Raw genomic sequence first — 19,092 nt, forward strand, 5'->3', positions numbered from 1 at the left:
TTGACCTGTTTTGTTATAACACATAACATTCCTCTCACATGGGTCAAAGCCCGAGGCCAAATCTAAGCTATTCTTCTTGACATCCTAGAGAGTAACTGGTCCTCAGCTCTGATCTTAGTTCTTACTTTATATCCCCCAACCCCTTCCCATGACTACCCTATAGTCATATATCCCTTTTCTCCTCTTGGCCAAATAATGCTCCTTCCCTTTATGACCTATTCTAAACCAAAGGCTTCCAAGCTGGGTTCTGCACCCCTCAGAAGTACACCTGGGGCCATGGCGGGGAATGACAAAGTATCAAGGCCAAGGCCAAGTAGACAAGGCTTTGGGCTCACTACTCCCAGTTACTCAGAGGAACCCTGGTTTTAGTTATTTTATATACTGGTGTTTTACATAAGCTTTTAGATGGAAAAAAAGTAGATGGGAAGAGGAACTCTGTTGCTACAAAAACAAACTGAAAGCACTTACCTAAACTAAATATAAACTACTACATATGAACTAGCAAAGTGGAAATACAGTGGGCAAAGATGAAGCAAAACACTAACCTGGGAATTTAAGTTCCCTCTGGTAGTGGTCGAAAATTAAGGGGGCTCCTTAAGGAACTTCTGAAACAGACTGTCTCTTTAGGACCCACCTGAATCCAAACACTGAAGCTGGATCAGACATACTCCATCTCCAAGGACAAAGAAGCAAGATACTGTTTATCTTGTACTCACTCGAATGCAGTGACCTCTCTGTGTAGTCAGCATAGTATCAGACATAGTGATTCAAAATTAATACAAGTTTCTACCTTACCTTCCGATCATCAGGTACCAGATCTTGAAGCACCTTCCTCTTAGGCCATTCCTTGGCCAGTTCAGCAGAGGCCAGCTCCTGCAGGTGGTATACAGCTATCTTGGCAGAACGCCTCTGAACTCGGCCTCCACTCTTTGGCTCCAGGCTCATCTCCTTTAAGCATTCTGGCTGTCCTGACTCTGGAAAGAAGGAGATCTGCAAGAATGAGACATAGCAAACACAGGCCTGAGAAGTGGCTTCCATCAGAGCCAAGGAATAAAGGCTGTTTTCCCTGCTTTAAATATCAAAAGAGCTATTTACTAGCTTGCTAACCACTAGCATAAAGCTCCACCATCTTAATGCATATTTTACTGGTAATAAAGCTTTTTAGCAGGATAAAATCTGTTCTGTTGTAATAAGTGAAACTGGTTAAAAGTCAAGACATATCCATATACAATGAAATGAATATCAACCCATACCTCATACTACACAGAAAAATTAACTCAAAATGGATCATAGCCCTAAGTGTTAAACCTAAAACTATAAAACTTCTGGAAGAAACCAAGAGAGAAAATTTTTGTGATCCTGGGTGTGATGGGTTTTTTGATGTGTCAACTTGGCTGAGCTACAGTATTCACCTATTCAATCAAACACTAATCTAGGTGCTGATGTGATGATATTTTACAGATCTAATTGAAGTCCATAATTAGTTGACTTTAAGAAAGAGGTGACCGAAGAAGAGGCAGGAGAGAGTCAAAGCATGAGAGAGACTCAATACTGTTGCTGATGTGAAGACAAAGGGACTCTGAGCCATGGAATGCAGGTGGCCGTTAGAAACTAAGATCAACTCCTGGCCTACAGCAAGTAAGTAAATGAGGTCCTACATCTGTAAGGAACTGAATTCCTGAACAATCTGAATGCGTCTGGAAATAGTCTCCCCTCAAGCCTCCAGAAAGGAACGGCCCTACTGACACTTTGATTCCAGCCTGGTGACGCTTGACGCAGGGGAGCCAGCTAAGCCATGCTCTACGTGGACTTCTGACCAAAGGAACTGTGAGATAATACAGTTGTGTTGTTGAAGCCATTAATTTTGTGGTGAATTTTTACAGTGGTACTAGAAAATGGCATGTAGGGTTTGGCAAAGATATCATAGATATCACAACAAAAATATTATCCATAAAAGAAGAAAAAAGGAATTGAATTTTCTCAAAATTAAGAACTCTGCTCTTTGAAAAACACTATAAAAAATGAAAAGACAAGCCACAAGCTGGGAAAAAATATCTGCAAAACATATATATGTGAGATAAAGGACTTGTGTCCAGAATATATGAAAAACTCAGAATATATTCAAAATGTAATAGTAAGACAACAAAACTCCAATAATAAAATGAACAAAGGATTGCCACAGACACTTCACTAAAGATTGACATTGCCAATAAGCACATGAAAAGATGGCCAACATCATTAGTCATTAGGGAAATGCAAATTTAAACCACAGTAAAATACCACTACATACCTATAAGAATGAATTTAAAAATTAAACCAACACTAGCAAGAGCTGACAAGGTTGCAAAACAAGCGGAATTCTCATACTTTGCTAGTGAGAATCCAAAAATGGCACAGTCACTTTGGAAAACAGTTTGGCGGTTTCTTATAAAGTTAAACATCCATTTATCATATGTCCTGGCAATCCCATTCCTAAGTATTTACCCAAAGAAATTAAAACTTATTTTCACACAAAACGCTTTATGTGAATGTTTATAGCAGCTTTATTTATAATTGCCCAAAACTGGAAACAACCCAAATGTTCTTCAACTGGTGAATGGATAAACAAATTGTCAAACATCTATACAGTGGAATTTTAGACAAAAACAAAAAGGAATAAGTTAATAATACATGTAACACATGGATGAATCTTAAATGCATTATGCTCAGTGAAAGAAGCCAGACTCAAAAAGCTACATACGGTAGGATTCCACTTACGACATTCTGAAAAAGGCAAAACTATAGGGACAGAAAATAGATCAGCGGTTGCCAGGGGCTGGGGGTGGGGAGAAGAGCTGACTACCAAGGGACACATGGGAATTTTAGGGGGATGATCAAATTGTTCTATATCTTGATGGTTGTGGTTACATGACTGTAGGTATTTGTCAAAACTCTTATAATTGTACACTAAAAAGACTGAATATTAATTACCATATGTAAATTATACCTTGAAACTTAACTCTATAAAAAACACAAGGTGGGGGAGCCTGGAAATGTAATCAGGGGAAAAAAAAGTGAAGACAAAAAAATTGGAATAGAGGAACCAGCTGGACAGATTCCCACAAAATTTCTAGCTAAGGAGGAATGTCTTTAGATTTAATAATATAATAATGAGTTTACTTCTGCCCAGACTACACACTGAACTTCAATTTCTCTAACGTAAAAATGTTCAAAGGGCAGAAATAAGAGAACAAAGGAAGCACAAGGAAGAGAGAACTAAAGCATTCAAAGATTAAAAGGGGATACCAGTGAGGAAACAAGGAAGTATGGGAAGATGTAGGGGTAAACAGTCACCAGAGAATAGATCCCCAAACAGGGTCGGGAAAGTAATCAGTACTCACAGGCCCATGCTCTGACCTCAGGTGATACGCAAGTCCAGCCTTCGATCTATATGGCTTTCCACAGTGGTGACATTTTAGGGTCATCTTCTCCAGCTCTGCAGCCCCTTTGCCACATTTTCTGACATGGTACAGATATCCCATGATGCTGGTGAAGCTACTAGAGCAACTCTGAACATAGGAGAGAGGCCTAAACTATAATCTTACATCTTTTGACATAATCTTTAAATTTCTGAACAGCCACAAAGCACTCAACCACACCATACAAATAGACCCTTTAATACCACTAGACGCTCTCCAACATTTCCCATTTGCATAACCCTTCCTTGTCCCTGGCCCAATGGCTATCCTATCTACCCCCAAGGGTGGTAGTCAAACAGTTTAGTCAACATTCAATAAACCAGAACTGTGGACCTCCTCTGTGTCAGAGCTTCCTCCTTGGTCTATGATCCAACTCCACCCCAACACCAAATACCCAGCAATATCAAAGTTTCTCACAGTGTGATTACTAGGATCCTCTTCATCACACTAAAGAAAGGATGGTAAAGAAACACCTTTGAACAAAGGGAAAGGGGGGAAAAATAAATTTTTGGAGATGAGAAAGAAAATAAAGAACTATTAATGAGTACAGGAGACCTGAAAAAGCAGGAACCACTCTCATGCTGGAAGATGACACAGAACCAAGTCTACAAGGGAGAAGGAGGAGAAATAGAAAAGAATAACAGACAGACACAGACTCCAGACAGAAGGTGCTGCTGTCCTTGGGCTCTTACCTCACGCATGCACCTCAGCTTTCCCAGTCTCTTTAGAACTGTTCGAAGCCGTTCCCTCTCACTTGGCTCATCTATTTCATCTCCGGCCTTCAAAATGGGCTAAAAAGCAAGAGAAGCAAAGAAGCAGATGATTCATGGAAAAGACAGATACAGAAAAAAAATTATTTCATAGGAGAATCAAGGACTGAACCAGCACCTAAGCTGATGCCCATGAAGTCTAAGCTATCTGACTCCTGGCTTCCTCTATCTTCTAGATAGACAAGGAAGTGAATGTAACGGAAAGAAGAGTTCTAAGCCTCTGTCTCCCAGCATATGAACCTTTGGGGCTAACCTAAACCCCAAAATACCTATGTATTCTCCACAAAGGTTTCATTGTGCATAACTCTTCTATCAAAAGGGTCTTCTTGGGGCTGGCCCCATGGCTGAGTGGCTAACTTTGCGCACTCAGCTGCAGGCGGCCCAGTGTTTCATTGGTTCGAATCCTGGGCGCGGACATGGCACTGCTCATCAAACCACGCTGAGGCAGCATCCCACATGCAACAACTAGAAGGACCCACAACGAAGAATATACAACTATGTACGGGGGGGCTTTGGGGAGAAAAAGGAAAAAAATAAAAATAAAAAAAAAAAATAAATAAAAATTAAAAAAAAAAAAAGGTCTTCTTATTCACACCCCTATAAAATCTCAGAGCCTTAGCCATCTCCACTGAGCTACCTATACTCACCTAAGCAAAGACATCCAAATACCACATAGGCTCATACACGACAGAAGGCAGACTTACCAAACTATTATGATTTGCCATGACGTGATACTTCATCCCTGCCAGTGAACGAAGTTGTTTCCCACAATGATGACAAGTAAACATTTCCTATAAGGAAAAAATATTACTCAGTGTCAGGCTGGTCAAGAGAGAAACAGAATGTCACAAAATCCTACCCAAATGCTCTCATCTGTATCTCCTTTATTTTCTAAATTCAATAGTCAATGAATCTCAACACCCCACAAGCTCACTGTCACATCCTCAAGAGCAAAGAAGTAAAGGCAACTCATTTATAAAATAATAAGAACTACCATTTACTGACTGCCAGTATCCGCCAAGTAAGGGGTAAGTACTTAGCATGTATTCTTTCTTTCTTATCCTCGCACAAACTACACAAGGTAGTAATTATTTTATAAATGAGGAAACCAAGCTGTACACAGAAAAGGCTAAATGACAGAACTAGTAAGTGGCTGAGTGAAGATTCAAACCCAAGTCTGGCCAAAGTCTGTTTTCCCTGTGACACAATGCTGCCGCTTCTCCATGGTAATCAGCGTATCCACCACAGTGCCAGAGGTCTAAAGTTTGGGTAAAAGATCGTAACAGTTATGAAATGCCACAAAATATCTAACCTGCTTGCAGTTTTCCATGTGTTTCTTTAAGCCCTCTATGGTCTTCCTCCCCACTGCCTGGCAGGTAGGACAGGAGACACTGCCTTTATCCACGATTTCTAAGTACCATTGCTCCTCCAAACTGCCTACAAAGAAGAAAAAGGAACACCTTATAATCTGCAGTATTCTCCAGAAACAAAAAGCACAATCCCAGAACTTAGGAAAAGTATCATAAAATGGTTTTTCCTCTTCCTGGGGAAGAGGCTCTTGCTGTGTACAACTTGTAGAAATAATTTTTTTCAGACAGTGAGGAGCTTCTTAAACTCCTCAATCCCTCATGATAAAAACCATCTGAGAACCACTCCAATGCCCAGTGGTTTAAAAAACTGGGCACTATTTTCTTCACAGCTTTATCGAGGTATAACTAACAGTGGGTGAGTTTTCATACAGCATACAGTAATGCGATACTGAGACATGTAACAGCCAGGTGCTGAGTGTTTCCTATGTGCTTGAGACTTTGTTAAATGTTTTTATCCCATTTAATTTTCACAACAACTCTGACTGCCTTTATTATCCCTATTTAGAGACAGGAAACTGAAGCTTGCAGAATTGAAATAAATAGAAGCAGGTCAGAAAATTAATGAAGGGCCAAAACTTGAACGAGTATCTGACTGACCTCCAAACTCATGCCCTTAATAACTCCCTCCTTAAAGAAACGCTTTGGTACATCATTCCTTTACCAACAACAACAAAACACAGAGTGAGAGCACTAGATCCCACAAAGTTCCCAGCAGAAGGCATACCTGCCGCATAAGCTGGTGGTTCCTTCCGAATACGACGAGCCTGGGATTTGGGATTCGGCTGAGTTTTAGGCCGCTGCTTCCTCCCTGATGCAAGACAGAAACTTGAAGCCCAACAGCGCACCTTTGCTAACCCCTCTCTAGTACCCAAATCTCTTCCCTCCTACTCTCAACACCCTCTGCCCCACTCCCTCAAACGACTGACAGAAGCAAAGGGTAAAATAAGGCAGGACGGAGGCCAAACCTTGTCAGAAAATTCAAAAGGTTCAAAAGTGCTTCAAGGGCCAAAACCTAGGGTCTCTCTCCCGTTTACCCTCAAAGAATAAAGCCCAGGCACACAGGAAAAAAGAATCAGCAAAGTGAGTCCCTTGCCATAAAGCTTATGCTTCTTCTGAGGAAATTCTCGATAGTCCTCATCTTCTTCCTGCCTGGGTTTCCTTTTTCCTTTGGTTGATACTCCACCTGACCCTGAAATATACAAAAACAAACAAACAAAAGAACTCAGTATGGTTTATAAGTGAGCATCTAGGCCTGTCTTCAAAACGTCATTCACAAGACTATCCACGCGTAAGATCATCAGCAAGAACAGGCCTCACAGAAGTGTCTGTGACATGTTTAAGGAAGTTGGTGTAACTTTTCATTAACTGAATCAACTTCCCCTTTTCCTTTTATATTGTTCTCCATTCCAAGTGATCAATTGTTCCCTATAAATAATAAGGGCCTTCAGGCAGTGTGCTTTGTTTGCTCTTATCCGAGGCTAACACTGAAGTAGGAGAATTGTTCAAGATAAAGGGCTACTAAGGATCCTTATGACTATGAGACTATGATCATCAAGAAAATTCTACCCAGAATAATCCTTACACCAGCCCCTACACCCTCAACAGAGGATCAAACTAGAAGAATGGGAAAGAAGTTCAAATCATGTGAAGAGGAAAAGCTGATACCAGTATAAACTAGAGAAGATCAGCAGAAGTTCACCCTGTAAAATACAAAGTTCACGAAGCTAACAGAATGCGATAGCCTAACACCTTAAAAATTTTAATCACTACTGAGAAATACATATATAGTACCTAATACTTTAAAAGCCATTTACAACAGCTACCTCAAAATATAACTTTAGCGAGTACTCTGCCTTTGGATTAAGACACCGATACCTTCAACATGGGAAGTAGCAGATGGTTTGATCCTTCTCATCTTCATCCAGTAGGTAGATTTTCGGAAGGATGCCGGAAAATCACTCACTGGTTCACATGAAGAGGCAGATGATGAGCCGCTTAAGGAGTCATCGTGAGGGATAGTGTACTGGAAACTATTATCCTTTATGGAGCATTGGGTCCTGCTAGTAACACGACAAAAGATATATACCACAAAGGAGGGTCTGGAGTAAAGTTCTTATTAGTCATTTTACATCATTAAAGATAAGCAAGTTGGTTACCTGTGCAAAAAACTAAGGAGCCTGATAATATTTTTTTTTAGGAAATTTAGTATTTTTATTTTTATTTACTTTTTATTGCAGTAACATTGGATTATAACATTATATAGCTTTCATATGCACATCGTAATATATTTCAAATTCTGTGTAGATTACATCATGTTCAGAAGCGTGATAATAAAAACAGCATTTGGATTGAATCTTCTAACAATTACAATGGTTGATCTAACACAACATATACAATTATTATTACACTTCATTGTAATCAGAAAGAGTAAGCAGTCCATGTAAATGATCACTCTGCAGCCCAAGCAGGCAATCCCTCCTAGATTCATTAAAGAAAAGAAAGTAGTCAAAGTAACAGGGCGTTCTGTGACCCTTCAGAAGATCCCCCAGATCTGTAATCAAGTATGTTCAGGCCTCCCTATTTCTGACAGAAAAGACAATAACTAAATAGTATCCCCAAGAATAAAGAAGGAAAAAAACAGTTTGTAGGCTCCAGTCTGATCCATCTTCCTTCTCAGCCTCTTCCCTAAATCCTGATAACAGGGCTGCCCTATCTTACTGAGACAACATGATACTTTGCTCCCATAGCTAAAGTAAGGGTGCTATCTTGTATGAGTTAAGGTGGACACAGAAGTCTGGTATACAGCTGGACCCAAATCCCCAAATCTAAGACTAGTCAGTACATAGTTAAACATTACTGAGTAACTACAAAGTATCTTCTAGGCAGATGAGGACACAATAGAGCAGCAGTTCTCAAAGTGTGGTCCAAGTGAAGCGGTAGGACATTAACTATAAACAGACTGTGAAAGGACAGGTATGTATATTGTCAAAACCAGCTTAGCAAAGGCTTTGAAAAATAAAATAATATTTGAAAAAACTGCACAAGTCTCAGACTAAGCCCTGAGCTGCTACTGTGAGACAGACCCAAACTAATCTATCAAAAGCTTGGAGAACTAAAATAAGATTTGAAACACCTGAAAAAGTCTCAGACTAACCCCTGAGCTAGGTTACAGACCTGGCGTACAAGACAAGACTTAAACCATCCTAGCAAAGACTCAAAGAATAAAATTGAGATTGAACCAATGCCCTCAGAGGGTAAGACTGAACTTATGATCTGAACTTAAACAGGTTTCCTGCTAAAATAAAAAAAGCAACATACTCCAGAAGATTCTAAAAAGACAGAATCTATACAAATAATACAATCGTGAGAATAAATTCCAAAATTATGCAATACACAAAGAACTAGGAACATGTGAGAAATTCTCAAAGGAACAGATGCTAAACAGGTATCAACCCCAAGATAATCCAGATGATGGAACTATCAAAGACTTTAAAGCAGCTATTATAACTAAGTTCCATGAAATAAAGGAAAACACAAGTGAAATAAAGGAAAAAGTAGGAGTTATCAGCAGAAAACTAGATACCATAACAAACCACCAAATAAAATTTATAACTGAAAAATACAATATCTGAAATAAAAACTCACTGGATAGGCTCAGTAATAGAATAGAGATGACAGAGGAAAGAATCTATGAACTGGAAGACAGATCAACAGAAATTATCCAATCCGAAGAAGAGAAAAAAATTGAAAAACAGTCAACAGAGCCCCAAAACCTGTGGGTCAATATCGAAAGGTCTAATTTAAGTGTTATAATCCCAGAAGGAGAGGAAAAAGAGATTGAGGCACAAAAATATATTTGGAAAAAAAATAATGGCAGAAAATGCCCCAAATTTAATGAAAGACATAAATTTACCGATTCAAGGAGCTCAACAAACACTCAATAGGATAAACTCAAAGAAAAATACACTTAGACACATCTTAATGAAACTATTCTAAACCAAAGATTTAAAAAAATCTAGGAAGCAGCTAGAAAAAATTGACATATTACGTACAGGAACAATGATTCAAATAATCATGGATTTCTCAACAGAAACCAAGGAGGACAGAAGACAATGTAACAATATCTTTAAAATCCTGATAGAAAAGATTTGTCAGTCCAAAATTCTATACTCAGTGAAAACATCCTTTAGGAATATTTCTTCAGATGAAGAAAAACTAAGAAAATTTGTTGTCAGTAGACCTGCTCTAACGAGAAATGCTAAAGAAAATTATTCCAGGAAGGAATGATTCCGTGAAGGAAAATGATTACCTGAGAGAAATCTGAGTTTTTAAGAATGAATAAAAAGCAACAAAAATGGTAAATAGCTGGGTAAATATAAAAAACTCTTTAAAGCAAAATTTTAACATTATCAGGTAAGATTTTCAATATATGTAGATGTAACAGATACGACAGCTATAATTTAATGGTTGGAAGGCAGGGGGTTAAAGGAATCTATATGGTTATGAGGCTTCTACATTTAAGTGAAGCGGTAGGATATTAACTATAAATAGACTGTGAAAGGAAAGGTATGTATATTGTAACTCCTAAAGCAACCACTAAAAGAGAGAGAGAGAGCACTAAAAATCAAATAGATATATTAAAATGGGACACTAAACATTCACATAATCCAAAACAAGGTATAGAGGAACAAAATACAGGATACAAAGAACAAATGATAAAACAGTAGACCTAAATCTAACCATATCATAATTAATTTAAATGTGTATAGTCTAAACACTTCAGTTAAAAGTCCAGATTGACAGAGTGAATAAAAAGGCAATATGCTAGTATATACTGCCTATAAGAGGCACACTTTAAATATAAAAACATATATAGATTAGAAGTAAATGGACGGAAAAATTACACCATGCAGTCAGCAAAGACAAGAAGGCTGGAGGCTATTTTAATACCAAATAAAATAGACTTCAAGACAAAGAGTACTGATAGAGATAAAAAGGGATACTTCATAATGATAAAAGTAAGAAATCATCAGGAAGACATAATTACTGGATGTGTCTAATAATAGAGGCTCAGAGTATACAAAGCAAACCTGATACAACTGAAGCAAAAAATAGACAATTTTACATTCTTAGTAGAAAATTTTAAGACCTCCTCCTCTCAGGAATTTATAGAACTAGACAAAACTTCAGTGAAGACACAGAACATGTGAACTACACTATTACCACTTTGCTCTAGCTGACATTTACAGAACACTACATTCAACAACTACAGAATATACATTTTTTTCAAGTGCACGTTATGCATTCACCAAGGGAGATCATATGGTGGGCCATGAACTTTAAACTTAAAAAGATGAAAATCATACACATATTCTCTGACCACATCAGAATTAAATTAGAAATCAAGAATAGTAAGATATATAAAATAAAAAATAAATCTGGAAATTCAATGATCTACTTCTAAAAAATTCACCAATCAAAAATGAAATCACAAGGGAAATTCAAAAATATTTTGAAGTGAACAACAACAAAAAACACATATCAAAATTTGTGGGCTGCAAGTAAAGCAGTACTTAGAAGGAAACTTAAAGCTCTAAATGCTTATATTGGAAAGAAGATCTAAAATCAATGACTTAAGATTCCATCTTAAGATACCTTAAAAAGAAGAGCAAAGTAAACCCAAAGTAAATAAAAGGAAAAATCCAAGAAAGAGGAGAATTTTAAAACAGACAACAAAGAAAATCTAGTTCTTTGAAAAGATCAACAAAATTGACAACCCTGTAGCTAGACTGATCAAGAAAAAAAAATGCCAGAAATGAAAGAAGGGTTGTTATCATAGATCACACAGACATTAAAATAAGAGAATACTTTCAACAACTTTATGCCAATAAATTGACAAGATGAACAAATTTCTTGAGAAATACAACTTACCAAAATTGACATAAGAAACTGAAAATCTGAAAAGCTCTGTATCTATTAAAGAAAGTGAATTTATAAAAATCTTCTCAAAAACAAAACTCCAGACCTAGATGGTTCCATTATTGAATGTCATTGCAGTGAGGTTTTTTACAAAAAGAAGGGGAGGCATAAAAATCAAAAGGAAAAAAGTAAAACTACTTGCAGATTATATGTTTGTTTACAAAGAAAATCTCAGGGAATCTACAAAACAATTACTAGAACTAAAAATGAATTTAGCAAGTGGCAGGATATAAGGTTAACACATAAAGTCAATTGTATTCTTAGATGCTGGCAAAAAGCAACTAGAAAACAAAATTATAAAAATAATACCATTTACAATAACATAAAGAACACATAAAATATCTAGGAACAAATCTAACAGAAGACATCCAAGACTTTTTTTTGGTGAGGAAGATGAGCCCTGAGCTAACATCTGTACCAATCTTTCTCTATTTTATGTGGGATGCTGCCACAGCATGGCTTGACGAGCAGTGCTAGGTCCACGCCAGGGATCCAAACCTGCAAACCCCAGCCACCGAAGCAGAGCATGGTTAAGCATGAACTTAAGCACTAGGCACTGGGCCAGCCCCTATCCAAGACTTTTACAATGAAAACTACAACACATTGGTGAGAGAAATTAAAGAAGATCTAAATAAATGGAAAAATATTGCATGCTTATAAATTAGACAACTCACTATTGTTAAAATGGCAATTCTCCCCAAATTGATCTATAGATTCAATACCAATCAATACTCCAGCATGCTTCTTTCTATAGAAACTGACAAACTGATTCTAGAATTTATATAAGAAGGCAAAGAACTTAGAATAGCTGAAACAATTCTGAAAAAGAACAAAGTTAGATGACTTACCCTATCTGATTTCAAGACCTGCTCTAATGATACAGTATTAAGACAATTCGGACTGGCAAAAAGATAGATACATGTACATCAATGGATGTACATCAATGGAATAGAATAGGGAACAGACCCACACATATATATGTTCAATTGATTTTTGACACAGATACCAAGGCAACTGAAAAAGGAAAGGAAAGATTTTTCAACAATGGATATATAAATGGAAAGAAATTAACAATGATCCTTACTACACACCATACACAAAAATTAACTCTAAATGAGTCATAGACCTAAATATAAAACTTCTACAAGAAAACACAGGAGAGGGACTGACTCCGTGTCCAAGTGGTTAAGTTCATGAACACTTTGGCAGCCAAGTTTTCGCCGGTTCAGATCCTGGACATAGACCCACACATCACTCATCAGGCTACACTGTGGTGGCATCCCACATAGAAGAACTAGAATGACCTACAACTAGGATATACAACTATGTACTGGGGCTTTGGGGAGAAAAAAAAGAAAGAGGAAGATTGGGGCAGATGTTAGCTCAGGACCAATATTCCTAACCAAAAAGAAAAAAAGTTAAGACAAAGGTGATATCCAAAGAAATGTGGGGAAAAGGGACAGAATTGGAAATAAAAAAAAAAAATAGGAGAAAATCTTTGCAATTAGGGATGGCAAAGTTTTTTTTAACAGAATACAGTGATTAATTTAAAACTTTTGCTCTTCAAAAGACACCGCTAAGGGGCTTGCCTAGTGGTGTAGTAGTTAAGTTTGCACACTCCACTTTGGCAGCCCAGGTTCACAGGTTCAGATCCTGGGTGTGGAGCTACACACCGCTCATCAGGGAAAGTTGTGGCAGCATTCCACATACAAAATAGAGGAAGACTGGCACAGATATTAGTTTAGGGATAATCTTCCTCAAGCCAAAAGATGAAGACTGGCAATGGATGTTAGCTCAGGGCCAATCTTCCTCACCAAAAAAAAAAAGACACCATTAAGAAAATGAAATGCAGAACTAGACCTGATGGCCTAGTGGTTAAAGTTTGGCAAGCTCCACTTCGGCAGCCTAGGCTGGTTCCCAGGCACAGAACCACACCATTCATCTGTCAGTAGCCATGCTGTGGTGGCAGCTCACATAGAAGAACCAGAAGGACTTACAACTAGAATATACAACTATTCACTGGGGCTACGGAGAGGGAAAAAAAAAGAGAGGAAGATTGGCAACAGATGTTAGCTCAGGGTGACTCTTTCCCAGAAAAAAAAAAAAAGAAATACAAACCATTACATGTAGAATATATTTTTTAAAAATACTACAATTCAACAAGACAACAAACAATTTTTAAAAATGGGCAAAAGATACAAACGGACACTTCACAAAAGAAGATACATGAATAGCCAATAAGCACTTAACAGATGTTCTACATCATTATTCATCAGAAAAATGCAAATTAAAACCACAATGAAATACCACTATACACCCAGTAAATTAGCTAAAATTAAAGACTTACTCTCAGACACTGCTGGCAGGAATGTAAACTACTACTACCAATTTGGAAAATGGGAAATTTCTTTTTTTTTTCTTCTTTTTGTTTTTTATCGAGTTAATGATAGGTTACAATCTTGTGAAATTTCAGTTGTACATTAATGTTTGCCATTCGTGTTGTAGGTGCACCACTTCACCCTTTGTGCCCACCCCCCACCCCACCTTTCCCCTGGTAGCCACTAATCTGTTCTCTTTGTCCACATTTTTAAATTCCTCATATGAGTGGAGTCATACAGAGATTATCCTTCTCTAACTGGCTTATTTCACTTAACATAATTCCCTCAAGGTCCATCCATGTTATTGCAAATGGAATGATTTTGTTCTGTTTTGCAGCTGAATAGTATTCCATTGTATACATATACCACATCTTCTTTATCCATTCATCTGTTGATGGGCACTTAGGTTGCTTCCATGTCTTGGCTATTGTAAATAATGCTGCAATGAACATTGGGGTACACAGGACTTTTGGAATTGCTGACTTCAAGCTCTTTGGGAAGACACCCAGTAGTGGGATGGCTGGATCGTATGGTAGTTCTATTTTTAGTTTTTTGAGGAATCTCCATACTGTTTTCCATAGTGGCTGCACCAGCTTGCATTCCCACCAGCAGTGTATGAGAGTTCCTTTTTCTCCACAACCTCTCCAACATTTGTTACTATTAGTTTTAGATATTTTTGTCATTCTAATGGGTGTAAGGTGATATCTTAGTGTAGTTTTGATTTGCATTTCCCTGATGATCAGCGATGATGAGCATCTTTTCATGTGCCTATTGGCCATCCGTATATCTTCTTTGGAGAAATGTCTGTTCATGTCTCCAGGAAAATGGGAAATTTCTTAAAAAGTTAAACATACTCCTGACATATGACCCAACCAACCTAAGATGGTAAATACCATCTCACCAAATAAATACCATCTTAGGTATTTATCCAGAGAAATGAGAGCATTTTTCCACACAGAGACTTGCACATAAATGTTCAAAACAGTTTTATTGCAAGTAAGGACCTCAAAATGAGAATAACCCAAATGTCTACCAAGGTAGATGTCTACACAAATTCAGCAATAAAAACTATTTTTCATTCAAAATCATTATTCTGAGTGAAAGAAATCACACAAAAAGAAAACATACTGTATTATTTCATTTATATAAAATCCTAGAACGTGCAAACCACTGTACAGTGACAGAAAACAGGCCAGTGGTGTCTGGGGACAAAAGTAGAGGGAAAAATGAATTGTAAGGGAACACGAAAAAACTTTTGGGAGAGATGGAAATGTTACCTTGATTGTGGTGACGGGTTCAGGGGTACTTACATGTCAAAGCTGATCATAGCGTATACTTTAAATATGTGCAGTCTATTGTACTTCAATTATATCTCAAAAAAAGTATTAAAAATTTTTAAACGAGAATTGGCAGTCCTCTAGGGACAAAACCCACCATCCCAAACAATGAGAACAAACTCTACTAGAAAGATTTGATAGTATCACCAGGCCATTAACAGTCAAGTTGCAGGAGACTCCTCTTAGGAAAGTGTCTTTATAGGAACTTCTTTACTGTCAGTGTAGGACTCAGATATATCCATATCCCCTCTCATGAATAAGCATGAGCATAGTAAAAAAATCAATACTTCAGATCATCAGCATGATTAACATCTTGGGGATTCATTCAACGTAGTTAGGGAATCCCTCCCTCCAGGTCTCTGTCTTTTATTTTTCAAGGACTCAACAGAAACAATTCTCAAGTATTTTATACTATCTACCTATCAAGCCAAGGCATTTGATTATTTGTTAAAAACCAGATTAATCTCAAACTTCCCTTTCCATAAATATGACAAGAAAAAGCTTTTGGTTCAAACAATGATTATCATAATTGCAGTGACTTTATAATTTGCTGTCTGTAGCACTACCTTTCACTCTCAGCATCTGATCACAAAGATGAAAAGTTTAACCCATTTTCAACTCCTTTCTGATCTACCAAGAATTTTTAAGAACCTCTAGTTCATTCTATAGGCGCAAATATTTCGATTTCATTAGAAGAGTATTTTAGTTCATCTCAGTATCCTTTACAGCCTTCTTTTATTCTACCCAATCCTTAAAAGGTGATATTCTCCATGGTTTGATCTTCTACTCTCTACTAGTCTCATTTCTCAGCAATATTCTCAAATTTCACAATCTTCTGGGAAGCCAGTTAAAAAGAAGGATTCCGGGGCTGGCCCGGTGGCATAGTGGTTGAGTTCTCATGCTCTGCTTCGGTGGTGGCCTGGGGTTTGTGGTTTGGATCCCAGGCATGGACCTATGCACTGCTGGTCAAACCACGCTGTGGCAGCATCCCACATACAAAATAGAGGAAGACCGGCAGGGATGTTAGCTCAAGGACAATCTTCCTCAAGCAAAAAGAGGCAGATTGGCAACAGGTGTTAGTTTAGGGCCACTCTTCCTCACCAAAAAAAAATAATCCCAACACTCTAACCTCAATGATTCTGATTCAAATTAACAGGTGAAGGTTCATTAATCTTCATATTTTTTTACCAATTACACACTTGCTATCTCATTAAACTCTTTTACCTGTTCACATTCTGTTCTCTCTTCTGAAAAAATACCTTTTCCTTCGGCTAACTGAATTATTCCTTGACTTTCAAGTCTGTTTAGGAGTGACTTGCACTGGCAAGCCTTCCCTTCCAAACTATCATTCTCCTTCCACAAAGACTATACTAAATTCCGGTTGAAAAATACTTAATTACACCATATTATGTTGATCTACTTGCCTATCTCCCCTTTAGACTGTTAGTTCTGTTTTTCATATCTCTGTATCTAACCTACTACATAGCTGGCAAATAGTCGATACTCAGTAAATGCTATCTGAATGAATTAATCCCTTCCAACGAGTATCTAGTTAACAAAAATCTTTTCTGTATTAACAAAAATGGAAAAGATTAGCTCATTCAGTATACAAAATAACACACCACTGTTGAAGCCAAGTAGTTTGAAAACACAAGGATTTCTTACAGCCACTTTTATCAGTTTTTCCCATGTATTTTTCATGGGTCTTTTCATCAGTCTTCTCCCACGTATCAGTCTTTCCCATTTATCATCAATGTATTCCTGAGTACATATTTGATGTCCGAAGAAATGCAGGACTACTGAGTCATTTTTACTATAACTCGTATTTTTTTTTTTTGCAAGCTAGATTTTTCTCCCCCACACTAGCTTTAGCCTTGCACTGTCCAATCAGGTAGACACTAGCTACAGGTGGCTATTTCAATTTAAATTAATTAAAATTAAGCACAATTTAAAATTCAGTTCCTCAGTCACATTAGCCACATTTCAAGTGCTCAAAATCCATACATGGCTAGTGGCTACAGTACTGGACGGTGCGGATACAGAACATTTTCATCATCATAGGAAGTTCTATCGGACGGCGCTGGCGACACAATTATAAAAGGACCTCACAAAACCTCACTTACTTCTTAGCTCCCACGATCCTCGTGCTCCTCTGCTGCTTAAAGGACGTGGGTCCCGGAGTCTAGCAAATCGCAAGCACATAAGTGAATGATAGGGACTTCTGAACCTTGGCCACAAAAAGACAAATTCCCCGTGCCCAGAAGAAATGAAGCTCTCCCGGGGCAACTACCTCAAACGGAAGGCGGCAAGACTTTTTAGGAAAAGTATGCCGTCCTATCTTCCTAGAGAGTCAAGGCAGGTGACAACACCAGAGCCTTCACCTCTTCCATTCTCAAACCCCTGTCCCAGATAAGAGGCTCTAAAAGGGAGGTGAAAAGAGAGAACAACGGATATGGAAGGTACTGGGATAGCAAAAGGAACAGAAACCAATGGCAATCTGGCGAGGAACTGAGTCCAAGTAGGAGAGGAAGAGGCAGCCGAAAGTGGGGATTTGGGGAAATAAGGGGGGACAGGTAGATCTGACCCACAAGGGTGGGGCCTACGATGGCTCTGATAAAACCAGTTGTGAGCCTGGGACAAAAGCGAGGTACCGCGTGTCGCGGGCTCGACAGCGCTACCCCTAAAGCATAACGGTCAAACCGAGAAACTCACGGCGGACACTGCACCGAGTCTGGAAGACATCACTCCCTCTCCACGCCTAACCAATTCACCCAAGGGCTCCGGCCAGACCAACGCCACTTCCGCTCTCCTCTCCTCTCCCGGATGTGGAGTCGGCGCCGCCGAGCCCGGTTCGGAACGTCTACTTCCGCCTGGCTGCTTCCGAGGGGGCTGCAGCCCGAGTGAGTCACGTGACGAGCCCCCCCTCCGATGCCTCTGAGACCCCGCCCCGGGATTGCGTTGTAGGACCCGGGAAAAAGTGGGTGGGGTTTCTCTGACCCCGGGACCCCTCCCTCTCGGTCCAGTCGTTTGCGCGACGAAGTCCCTCCACCCTCCATCTCCCCCAAGTCTGAAGACTGGTGGTCCTAGATGCACAAGGAGATCAATGATTGCCCCTTTATTTATCATGGAGAAATTACAGACCCATTCCCGCCCCGCTCCCCCCAGGTAGAGAGACGTGGAAGCTCTTTCATTGTTGAGGGCGCGGAAAGTGGAGGCAGTGGCTGAGCGGGAAAGAAGCCAGGAAAGGGCACTCGGTGGAGACCGGAGCGAGTCGGTGAATAATGGGGGCGGATCTCTTCTCGTTTCCTAGCTTCAGGCCTCCAAACTTGCCCTGCTTTGGGGGGTTTTTTTATGTTTGAGTAACTCCTGAAATCTTTAAACAAACTATGTCTGGGCCTCTCCCTTGGGGAGCTGTGCTTGAGTCTTTCCTTAGGGGGACTGTGACCGATTCTCTCGGAATGACTGTGTCCACTCCTCTCAGAGGGACTCCGACGGGTTTCCTCAAAGAGACTGCAGTTGGCCTTTCAGAGGGACTGCGAGGGCTTCCCCCAGAGGGACAAGGATGACTCCTCTCAGAGGGACTGCGACATCTCCTCCCAGAGGGACTGCGACATCTCCTCTCAGAGGGGCTGCGATGGCTCCTCTCAGAGGGACGGTGACGGCTCCTCTCAGAGGGACTGCGACATCTCCTCTCAGAGGGGCTGCGACATCTCCTTTCAGAGAGACAGTGATGGCTCCTCTCAGAGGGGCTGCGATGGCTCCTCTCAGAGGGACGGTGATGGCTCCTCTCAGAGGGACGG

At 39.2% G+C, this 19,092-nt stretch overlaps 2 protein-coding genes across 3 annotated transcripts in view; both read right to left on the bottom strand.

Annotated features, from left to right (window-relative positions):
* ZNF512 (zinc finger protein 512) overlaps window positions 1-18,181 on the bottom strand; it is a 30,373-nt gene extending 12,192 nt beyond the window's left edge. Inside the window, exons 1-10 of one of the 2 annotated variants that reach the window (XM_046662319.1) lie at window positions 18,005-18,181; window positions 17,416-17,474; window positions 7,474-7,658; window positions 6,692-6,787; window positions 6,323-6,406; window positions 5,541-5,665; window positions 4,933-5,019; window positions 4,151-4,249; window positions 3,381-3,548; window positions 796-990 (exon numbers count right to left, since the gene is read on the bottom strand). In XM_046662319.1, coding sequence (XP_046518275.1) covers window positions 796-990; window positions 3,381-3,548; window positions 4,151-4,249; window positions 4,933-5,019; window positions 5,541-5,665; window positions 6,323-6,406; window positions 6,692-6,787; window positions 7,474-7,658; window positions 17,416-17,474; window positions 18,005-18,034 — 1,128 coding nt within the window. In that variant the 5' untranslated portion in view covers window positions 18,035-18,181. The remainder of the gene's footprint in view (window positions 1-795; window positions 991-3,380; window positions 3,549-4,150; window positions 4,250-4,932; window positions 5,020-5,540; window positions 5,666-6,322; window positions 6,407-6,691; window positions 6,788-7,473; window positions 7,659-17,415; window positions 17,475-18,004) is intronic. The other variant, XM_046662320.1, reaches the window with a different exon arrangement.
* C5H2orf16 (chromosome 5 C2orf16 homolog) overlaps window positions 18,034-19,092 on the bottom strand; it is a 14,499-nt gene continuing 13,440 nt past the window's right edge. Inside the window, exon 2 of the mRNA XM_046661848.1 lies at window positions 18,034-18,375. Coding sequence (XP_046517804.1) covers window positions 18,034-18,375 — 342 coding nt within the window. The remainder of the gene's footprint in view (window positions 18,376-19,092) is intronic.

Source organism: Equus quagga, chromosome 5, assembly GCF_021613505.1.
Source record: "Equus quagga isolate Etosha38 chromosome 5, UCLA_HA_Equagga_1.0, whole genome shotgun sequence".
In the NCBI taxonomy this organism is placed as follows: domain Eukaryota; kingdom Metazoa; phylum Chordata; class Mammalia; order Perissodactyla; family Equidae; genus Equus; species Equus quagga.